The sequence below is a fragment of the Psammomys obesus genome, unplaced genomic scaffold, assembly GCF_907164565.1.
Source record: "Psammomys obesus unplaced genomic scaffold, mPsaObe1.curated_primary_1811, whole genome shotgun sequence".
NCBI classification, from domain to species: Eukaryota; Metazoa; Chordata; class Mammalia; order Rodentia; family Muridae; genus Psammomys; species Psammomys obesus.
The window spans coordinates 31,951,838-31,963,236 of NW_026585504.1; the positions used below are offsets into that span (position 1 = coordinate 31,951,838).

At 47.2% G+C, this 11,399-nt stretch overlaps 1 protein-coding gene across 1 annotated transcript in view; it reads right to left on the minus strand.

The window, feature by feature from the left end:
* Positions 1–9,404, minus strand: part of Slc1a2 (solute carrier family 1 member 2) — a 128,876-nt gene extending 119,472 nt beyond the window's left edge. Inside the window, exon 1 of the mRNA XM_055599761.1 lies at positions 9,264–9,404. Within this exon, the coding sequence (XP_055455736.1) occupies positions 9,264–9,280 (17 nt within the window). The 5' untranslated portion in view covers positions 9,281–9,404. The remainder of the gene's footprint in view (positions 1–9,263) is intronic.
* Positions 9,405–11,399: the final 1,995 nt, after the last annotated feature.

Sequence of the window (11,399 nt, forward strand, 5' to 3'; positions counted from 1 at the left end):
ACACACACACACACACACACACACACACACACACACACACACACACACCTTTGAACTTCCTCGGTTCATCCTGCCTACCTGAAATTTTAGAAGTTCTGTATTCGCTAACTGGCATAGCATATCCTTTTGCTGTAGATGCCAGCACTGGGCGGTCTGTCGTCTACTTCAGTACTCAGGCTGAAGGCAGCTTCGATGTTTGTGTTGCTGTTTCTCAGCCACATTTACATGAGGGGAGAAGTGGCGACTGTAGTTCACTATCAAAATGCTGTTAGAAGGGTTAAACTGACAGCTCTTGGCTATGGCTCTTTCCAAAACCTTGTAGCACAGCTCCACTGAGTGTCTGGTTAACAGGAGAAGAAAACATGTATGTTTCCCCAATCAGAGAGCACTCGGAAGTGTCTTCCTCACTCCAGATCATCCTGAGGTGGGCTGAGGCCTTGACTGAGCATCCAGCTCCATGTGCCCATCACTGTTTCCTTAACTCCAACCCCATAGACTTCCGATAAGACACCTGCATGTCAGCCTCCAGCTCAGACTCTGCTGCCCATGCCCACCAGCACCGATGTTCTGAACCCAACATGTGGGGGAAAAAATCAAAACCTAAATGTTTAGCTCAGATGAACTCCAGCAATGACCTATGGCCATACCACCTTGAACACGCCTGATCTCGTCCGAAATGCTTATGGTCATGATCTTAAAATCGGCAGTTAGCTCAATTTTATGACTCCACGATGGTTTATAAAATGTTGGCTAATGGACGACTTTGAACTCCAAGAGAACACTGGGAATCAGTTTCGGTCTATAATTCCATCACCCTCAAAAACACTCTTATAAGTTAGTCCAGCTTTAATTCTTGACATTTGTTTTCTAGGCAACACGGTGCATATAAATACAAACAACAAGAGCCTGAAGCCATCTCCAATGTCACCCGTCCCTACGGAACGGAACGTCAGAAATGTACACTGTCAGCTGATGCCCATCCATTTCAGCCCTAAGCAAGCACTTTGCTCAGAATGGCGTCCACCCATTTTTCTATATAATCTGACCATCAAATCCCAACTGGTCGTTAAAAGTAAAGACTGAGATAAAAACAAGCAAACAAACGGATCGCTAAGGTTTGGAAGGGCGACTTCCCCTGGCACTTAATAGGCGCTGCTTTCCTTCCTCCCTGTGTCATTTTTCCTTATCTCCCCTCAGCACTGCTACCCCTGTTTGAAATTCCTCTGGTTTGATGGCTACAAACTGGAATATGACAATAGCTCGCCATTACCTAAGCTTCCTCTTGCGTTGTTTTACACTGTCATTTTCTCTGGAGCATCCTCACTCAGAGATAAGCTAATTTCTTTCCTTCTTGTGCATACCCTGTGACATTTGTCATAATCTTGTTTCTCCAGGGGCACTCGCTCTCTCTTATCGAAATGACCGGGGACACAAAGGGCACACACTCACAGAAATTTTTTAAAAAGGAAGGAAGGTTTATTAAACCTGAAGGAAATGTGGGATAACTGTAAGACGTAGAAAATGCTACAATTAGATGACAAAGGGTTGGAGCAGGAGGGCAGGGCTAGGAACCCAGTAACAAGCATTTAATCAAAACTTCTAAGTTTTAGTGTCTCCCTCTCTATAAAATGAGCATAATATTATGAGCTTTTTCAAAGATTAAATTAAGTCACAGACATGCAGTCACGTGAAGTTGACATCTTTCAGTACTTCAATATATGATAATTATCTCATTACTATCAGACTGTGTGTGTGTGGTGGAGAAACTCTATGTAACCAAAAGGGAATGGGGTGTTGCGTTGTGCCATGCTTTGCTGTGCTATGTGTGTGTGCTGTGCTGTGCTGTGGGACCTGAGAGTTCCTAAGGATAATAGGGCTTCCAAAGGGAGTCATTTCCAGGGACAGTTACCGTTTCTTACTGCCCCCTGTGGGCTTAAAGGGGGATGGGGAGCAGGGGGCTAGAGAGATGGCAGAGTGGGTAAGATCACTTGCTGCTCTTTCAGAAGACCAGAGTTCAGATCCTAGTACCCATGCTGGGCAGCTCATAACAGCTTTTAACTCTATCCCCAGGAAATCCAATGCCCTCTTCTGGTTTCCCCCAGCATGGGCACACATGTGGCAGACACCCAAACACACACAAATACAACAGATCCAACTTCTGAGTTCTTTGCCAATTCAGAAGGCGTCCTGAGGGCATCACTGCACTATGGCAAAATAAACAACACCAAGAGACTGAGTCAGTTAAATCATCGCCCTGAGTAACCACATTTGATGGCTGCTAAAGGCTCAGCTACATTTGCCACAAAGAAGCATCGAGGCACAGCCCAGCAACTGGCCCACGTGATCATACCAAGGCTGTTTCAAGGCACTGTGTAGAGATGAGACAAAGTCATTAGCTTTGTAGAAATCAATAATTATGGAGGAACCCTATTAAGTGCAACTCAGGGCAAAGTTAAAGGACCGACAAGAAGTGGTTAGGGGAAGAAGTGGTCACCAGTTAAAAAGAAAAAAATGTTGGGAGCTGAGGAGATGGCTCAGTGTTCTCAGCCTTTCTAATGCCATTTCCTTTATGTTATGGTGACCCTTAACCATAAAATTATCTTTGTTGCTACTTCATAGCTGTAATTTTGCTACTGTTTTGAATCGTACTGTAAATATTTTTGGAGACAGAGGTTTGTCAAATGGGTCGTGACACACATGTTAAGAACCACTAGCTTAGAGGTTTCTGTTCTTGCAGTGAACCTGGGTTCTCTTCCCAGCACCTACACGGCCGTTGACAGCATCTCTATTTCCAGTTCCAGGAGGTCCAGTGACCTATTCTGACTTCTGTGGGCACCAAGCACACGTGTGACACACACACACACACACCACACACACACACACACACACACACACACACACACACACGCAGGCATTTGCACACATAAAATAAGAACAAATAAGCTTGCACTCACGCAGCAAGCAGTTGCTCATGGAACATGAGTGACATGGCTTCCCAAAGACTGTACCCAACCTGGGTGACACATGCTCTGTCACAGGGTTTCTGACAGTCCTCACCTCTGGCTAACCACTGCCACAGAGAGAAAGGAGTGTGGCCTACTATTGAAAGGCATGGCTCCATGACCCCAGGACCTCTAAGAAATAATTGCTAAATTATTTTATGCCACAGTTGCTATATCTGGAAAAACAAGACAAATAATAATAATAATACATCATATATTGTAAGAATTAGGTAAATTTGCACATGCAAAGTGCTTTAAAAATTGCTAAAGCTGTTGGGCCTGATGAGTGGAACAAGCTGTAATCCCAGGTTCTACAGGGGCTAAGGCAAGAGGGAGAGCAAGACCTATGTCTGCCTGGTCTGTGAGTGAGTTCAAAGCCAGCCTGAACAACTTACTGAAACCTTGTCTTAACCATGGAGGGTGGGGTGCGGGTGTGAAATGAGAGAATGGATAATTGTTCAAAAGTAGAATGCTTGCCTATCAGGTGAAATCTGAAGTACCACATGAACACACCTACATGCATGAATACATACCTATACACGAATACACACACATAAACACACCCTCACATTCACACACACACATACACACACAGACACTGGCTTGTAATCACATCATAAATGTATTAAGATATAAAAGTGAGTTCCTTGTCACCAGATCCCCAATTTTCCAGAGAAGCTAAAGTCAGGAATTTGAGACTGGAGTGATGGCTCAACGGTTAAGAGAGCTGGCTGCTCTTCCAGAGGACACAGGTTCGAGTCCAAGCACCCACATGGCAACTCCCCACCACCTTTAACTACAGTTCCAGGGGTTCTGAGACCCTCTTCTGGCACACAGTCACACCTGCAGACAAAACACTCCAACACATACAATAGAACAAAAAAGAAGAATTCAACATTGGGAATTGTTTTCCAAGTAGGCAAATAATTTGAACATTTTCAAAATCCTCTGAGAGCCAAAATAAGAATACACATGGCCTGTAGTGTCCAGCACCTCACTTTCAAGGCTACAAAAAAATAAATAAATAAATAAATAAATAAATAAATAAATAAATAAACAAAAAAAATAAACAAAAACAAAGCTAAGGTGGATAGAGGTGCTGACTCTGTCTCCAGTTCTATGACCCTGAGAGAAAGCAGAGGCTGCAGACCAAGAGGGGGAGCACAGTCCCGTGCTGATTAGGAATAGCACATGACAGATGGTCGTCCTGATCAATGAAACAAAAGAAAGTCCCTGCACTGGCCATTTAAATGAATCCTTTAATATACGTGACGCCTAGGGACAATATCTACATCTTTGTCCCCGAGTACTCCATGCAAGGACTTTGCCATCATCCATCCTAGAGGGGACGGGGGTTGACACAGATCAAGTCCAGCTGCCCAAGTGGAGTTCATTCCCTTCCTTCTCTTTTCAAAGGCCAGTCCTTGCTCAGTGAGTCTATAATCCAAAGGCAGCTGGCGACATCACCAAGGACTCCAGCTGACGGTTCAGCCAACAGTGGCCACATCTGCTTGTCTGAGACATTAAGTAAACAAATAGAAGAAAAGAATAAGAAAATATCAATGCCACCGAGAAACAATCTTGAAAACTGCGAGGAAACGTTATGACAAAAAGGCACACCCTTTAAAAGGTTAGTATTCTACCTTTTACTCACTGTCAATACAGCGGGGGCCCATTGTCTGACTTCTCTGGTGTCATAACCAGGCAGGTTCACAGTGAGATATCGGTCGTTTTCTCTTATCCTGACAAATATGCAGCCCATCTGCCTCCAATCAATAACAGAGCACGTGGAGACAGAGCCATGAGATATTTTTAAACACTCCCCCTAATTAATTCATTCTAAGGACTTGGCGCTTGGAACGCTGTAGGGTGAAGGGCAGGCAGAGGGAGGGGAGAGCAATCCCACAACCCTGGTGAATAAAGAGATTTGCTGTAATCTGGATTCCAAACCCTTTCTACGAAGCATGCCTCCTGCCCACCCCCCCTCCCACCTCCACCAAGCTGTTAAGGGCAGGGAAGAGACAACTATAAGCAAGCAGGCACTGCCTGACGTTTGTCGGGTGTATTGTTCAAGACTGTGAGAACAAGTTCTTGAAATACAAACCTAACTAAGACGTTTTAATCCTGAGGACCGGCTCTCCCGCCTACTCACGCTAGAGGATTTTTAAGTTATCTATGTTTCATTAGATTAAAGCAATGGTTGCAGGCGACCGAATGGCGATTCAATTCATTCAAAGGGGCAAGGCAATTCAGTGAGGGAAACAACTCTACAAAACAATTTGGCTTGCCTTTAAAGGGAGGAAACTGAGACACCTTTACAGCTGATACAGCCACGTGGAAGGTACCCCGGGAATTGTCAATGAATTAACCTGTGTCGGGCTCCAAAGGGTGAAGAAGCCAGGAATGACCCATGGCACAGTGACCCAGGGCACTGCTTGAGCGTTGCTTGTTTGTGTGGCCACAGTCTCATTTCTGATGGGACTCGCCAGGCCTGACACATCAGTGAGTGCAGAAGCCAAAGGAGAGGATGCTGCCTCTTCATACAGCGGGAAGGAAAACAAAGTGCTCAGACCTGCCATTTGCTTTGTAATAAGCTGCCATTTCTGCTTTGCTCTCATTTGGATTTAGAAATGATTTCTGGAGAATTAGGCTTTTGACTGCTCACAAGAGATTGCCTTTAGTAAACACAGAATGGCTTTATCACAGCTCCACTCATATCCAGTTTACCCAAGAAAGACAATTTCTATAGTCTCGAAAACGAGAAATGAATTCCAATGGAGCCTGAGGCATGCAATATACAAGCCCCTCTAGATCCTATCTCCCCTACTCCCCAATCACCCCATAATAAGCCCACTCTCAAGCTCATAATGCCTGCTCCCTTCAATTTCATTCTCCGAGGGGGGTGGTGCAGTAGACAAGGCAAATGCTATGTTTAGCATCACGCACTGGGAATCGTAAATTCAGGGGTCTCCCTTGGCAGGGCTTTTTTTTTTTTTCTGTCAGCAGTTTTCTGTTTCACTTGCTCTCTAAGTCAGACTGAAATCCAAGCCTTCCTGATTGGCGCAGCCCTGACCCCTTGGCTCCTGGGAACTGATCAGAAGACAGATTGCCAGGAGTCTCTGATGTATGCGGAGACCTGGCCATCCCTAGCCCCTAGAAACATATTTCTAAAATGGTTGTCTCTTCAGCATCTGGCCACTCCACTTTGACCCAGTCAATAACAGACACTAGCCTGCCTGTCACCAGCGACTTATAATCTCTTTCCAATTTGGGTCAGGAACCTAAAAGCCATCTGAGTAATTCCAGCCATGCCTAGAACTCAGGAACAACAAAAACAACAAACGATATTCAACTGTCAAACTGAACCTTGCTCTTATAGGAAAACACTTTTCAGAACCTGGATATCATAAGAGCCATGGCTGAGTTTTACAAAAGCTACAATCATCTTCTCAGTGTAACACAACCAGAAACTTTAGATAACAGAACAGTAGTGGATATGCTCTGTAAAACAGCAAAGATCAAACACAGAAGCTACAGAAATATTCTAAAAGGCAACTTGCTGGAGATGTATACTAAAACTTGAGAGAAAGCTGACAATAGGCCCCAGCCATGCCTCACGCAGTCATAACTGACAACTGACATTTCCACACGATACCACAAAGCTCTGCCAAATCTCAGAACCTTCCTGGAAAGATGGCATTTTATTGTACACACTTTTGAGCTTTCAAAGTCTATTTTCACTGGATTGCCTACTTCACAGAGCTGTTGAAAGAAGTGAATGTAAAGAAATACAAATGAGCTTTGAAAAGAGCGCTGAGCAAATATATCTGTTGCCTCTAATCATTCTATAAAAAGTAGTAATTAGCATATTCTGTTGATGGCAACTTGAACACCAAATAAACATTCACCAGATCGATTGGCTTAATATACCACCCCATTCCCCCAGCATTCTGGAGCAGAGTTGAGCTGAACATGTATAAATTGAAAGCATGTAATTACATTGCTATTTTGGCATCCTTCTAAGTAGTGTATATTTCAGAAAAAAAAACAAAACAAAACAAAAAACGCTTTAATATTGTTAGAAGACAAAGGCTAACAAAAGAGACCAGCCTAGGGCCGCTTCCTGAATTTCCTTTACAAGTTGCATTACCCAAAGATATCAGAAGGGGCAAACAGATCTCACCAACCTAGGAGAACAATTTATTGATAATAGTCTTTCGCTGAGACAGCCTTCAGAAAGCCATTCTCCAAAGCTATTTGTGTCTCTTTATCTCCACCAGAGTGCCTAGCAGGTGCATTCTGCCCAGCAGAGACTCTGCAAAGGCTTCTGGGAGAAGAGAAAGGTTTTGAGAATGTTTCCAGCTGACCAATTACTGCTCTTAAATAATGACATATTTTTCTACATTTGTTTCCCAGTTTTCAGATTTTTTTTTTCAGTTCTTTCATCTCTTAAATACAAGCTCCTTTGACAACCATTTCCTAACCTTGCACTGTGGACTAAGATGCCACTAACTGGGCTAGAAATGGTTTCATCTTGAAAACCACATTTGTTTTACTTGGAATGTCAAACCATTTGGCAGGTCTCGCTTAGGATGAGGGCAAAGCAGCAGCACACTGAGTCTGGGGAGTTTTCTTGTTGCCTCTCCCTTTTCCCCTTTGGCTATCAGGATAGAGACTGAGTTGAATGCAACATTTGGAAGATAATATTTTTTCAAAGATGTTTTCCAGCTGAGACTTGGAAGGCTGAAGTCATTCTGGAAGGAAGGGTTCTGGACATAGCCAGAAATACTTTTATACCTATTCTAAAATGAAAGCACTTTAAATCAGACACAGAGGAGTGCCGGTGTTAAACCATGTGGATCCTTAATATCTAATTCTAGAGGTTTGAGCACAAGATACCACCTTCCTTGTACAACTCTAGAGCATCTTTTCAGAGAGGTAATTATTTCAAAGGCCCACACTGGTAAATAAGGCAATGTGAAGAAATTTCATGCTAGACAAGATGCCAGGCACCTTTGGAAGGACTCAGGGGGTGAGAGAAATGGATGGGTTCTTTTGGTTGCAGATAGACAGGCTTAGAAGTATTTTTGCTTGTCTCGGGTTGGAATCTAGAAGTCTCGTTTTGAACACCATCTAAGCAGGAGTCATCTAAGCAGGAGTAAAGACTCCTGATTAGAAATCCACCTGTCCACCACCTCATCAAAAGCTCCTGCTTAGATGTGGAGTTTGATTTCGATTAAAAATGCTCCAGAAAATTACAGAAGCAAGAACTCAAGTGTAGAGTCCCAAGAAGCCCCTGACACTTGCTTTGGATGTCACATGTAGTACCAATGATCTCTCGCAAGCAGCTAGAGGCATTTTGTGAAATAACCCAAAAGCTGGGGTCCCCAAACATTTTTTTATTCCTTCCTAGGCTCTGGAAAGCCTGAGAAGCTTTTTATTGGGGGAGGGGGGAAGGCAAGACCAGGATGCCTTGCACTGAGTATTCGAGGGGCCCAGTTGCCCTTACATCCCCCTTGTTCCTCTTGCTAAATACAGTTGTGCTTCTATGTCACAGAAGCGATCACTATGCCAACTGAAGCCTCAAGAGGCAAGAGGCAACTCCAAGGCCACAGGCAAAATGAAGAAGCCACTGCTAGTCCCAATACAGTCTGGAAACTCTTGCCCTGCTCCAAGCTACAGGTTTTCTCCCGTCTTCTCGGGAAGCACCCAAATCCACCTCCACCCTTTCTTGCAGCTGGCTAGGGAGATTCCAACATCCAAGGGCAAAGAGCTCCTAGGCTGCAGCCTCACCTTAGCCCTTGGCCCCTGACCTGCGCCCAAAGCTAAGGCTTCCCGCGCTGCTCCTCGCCCCGCCCCGGCCCTGGTCTTTGGTTCATTCATTCCAACCGGTCCCCACCTCGCAGCCCAAGCAATGTGTCCTGCTAGCACCATGGACAATCCTTTATTTTCTTTAAGTCTCTGAAGTAATCCCCAAAGGGCTTCTCTTCACACTTTTTCACACCGCCATGGCACTTCGTCCCTTTCACTAGAACCAATCCTCTACCTCCTGCATCCTCAAAGGACAACTAGCCCACCAAAGAAATCAGCCTCCTTCCTCACCACCTCCAGCCTAGCGGTAGCTCTGGCAAGGGTTTCCGAGGTCAGGAGTCACTTTTCTCTGTCTCCATCTGGGATAGGGGCAGCACCACCCGGCGCGCGGCTCCCGCTTCCCGGCTGGTACCCAGAAGAAAAAAAAAAAAAAAAAAACAACCCTCTCACCCTTCCGTTGATGCCATGGCGTGGGGAACGCCCCCTCCTCCCGGGCACGGTCTGGCGACGGTGGCGGCGAGCTGGGTGAGCCCGGAGTGCGGCGGGGAGCGGTATTTAACGGGCAGCCTCTCCCCGCCCTCGCACCCCCCTCCCGAGTAAGCCCTTTAGCGCCTCGGCGCGCGCGGGAGGCTGCTGCCGGCGCTAATCCACGTCCCAGCTTTCCGCCGCGCGCGGCCCGCGTTCCCGAGCGCGGCTCGCGGCCAGCGCTCCGAGGGGCGCTGCGGGGATCCGGCACCGGCTCCTCCGAGGTCGCGCCGGCCGCTCCCCGCGTCCCAGCCGCCACGCGAGTATGTGTATGTGTGTATGTTTGTGTGTGTGTGTGTGTGTGTGTGTGTGTGTGTGTGCGCGCGCGCGCGCGCTTCGCCGCGGGGCAGACGGGTGCGGTGAGTGGTGGGCACCGAGGGGCACCGGGGAAAACCGGGAGTGCGGGTGCGGAGGAGTGTCTGCGTGCGTGCGCGTGTGCTGGTGTGTGCGCGCCCGGGGAGGCGGTGGAGGCCCCTGCGCCCTGGCTCGGCGCCGGCCCGAGAGGGATTGCAAGGTTTAGCCCCGCCGGAGCTGGGGATTTGCAGGCGATCCCTCTCTATTTTTGTCCAGGGCTGACATCACCCGCGCCGCAGCCTGGGGCGACTTCTTTAACCGTCGCCCCTACCCCCCGCCCCCATCTTCAGACGCTGTCCCTCTTCTGTCGTCCCTCCCCCACCAGTCTCCAGCCATAAATTAGCCAAAAAAAAAAAAAAAAAAAAAAAAAAGTCCCGGTAGTCCGGGAACGCTTTGGACAGCCGGTGGCAGGATCCCAGGATCTAAGGAGTCGCTATTGTTTCCTCTCGAGTCCGACTGGCCCCGGGTCACACTGTGCCCGGCCAAGCGCTGAGACCCGGAATGCCCCTCCGTCCCCAATCCTTGGAGAAACCTTGGCGCTCCCCATCACTCCCTGGACACCTGCTCCGGCTCACATCGCACAGGCGGGCACACCCACCATCATCCTACCACTTCTGGGATGGGGAGTCCCACGGAATCTGAGCCTTAGGAACGCTCAGGTGGCCGGAAGGAACCCAGCTGCAGGTCCTCCTTCGCTGAGGCCCGAATAAATCCCAGGTATTCAATTATTCATCTAGATTAATATTAATGTGCTTCCCCCGAGGGCAGGCAGGGTCTGAGGGAGGCCATAATTTCAGGGAGGAGGGTGCTTTCGAAGCCGAAAGAGGTCTGCCTGGAGGGTGCAGGCTAGGAGGGAGCAGAGAAACTGTCAGGGCCAAGGGCTGAGGACGCGTCTCCACCCACCAGACTCAGTTCTCAGCAGGCCTCTGAGTCTAGGGGGCGGCGTGCAGAGACAGATGGGCTCCTGCAAGCGAGAGTCCAAGCCTCCTGCCCAGCTTTGCATAATAATGACAAGTTCTACGCAGCTTTTATTATCTCAGCGGCTAGGACACGGCAGACACCTACAGCTCCGCCACCTGCTGACCCTGTGGCCACATAGGAGGCAAAGCCTTCCTTTCCTCTGCTGGACAATGGGACTCGAAACAACTGCCTTTGCAGGGCAATGATGAGAATTAAACAGACTCTTCTGAGAGGTTTGCAAAGTGTAAACAAAAATGTCAAAAGGTGTGAGCCTGTCACTCGGGGCCTGCCAACCTCCTCTGAGGAGAGCTCCAACCTCCTAGTATCTTTTCTCCTTGTGATCCCCTCCAGAATCCTATCCTGGAGGCGTTCCTCTCATCCACATCTTCCCCTTCCTTGCATGGAAGGCAAATTGGAGATTATCACCTTCTTTCTCAATGAGTAACTAAATGAAAGACGTTCAAACAGTGTTCTGCTAAAACAAGTGTAGTGGTGTGTGCCTGCAATCCCAGTCCTCGAGTTCAAGGCCATTGTGGGCTACAGCCCTTGCCTCAGAAACCAAAAGAAGGTTCAGTTAATTTTAAAGACCCTTTAGAAGACTGTTTCTTGGACAAATAATTCAAGAAAGACTAGGCAGATGAAAAAAAAATAAGGAGAAAAAGAACATGGGGTGGGCCTAGCTCTCTTTTCCTGTTTTTGTTTGTTTCTTTGTTTTGCCTGCCAATCACACTGACCAGATCTGTGTTC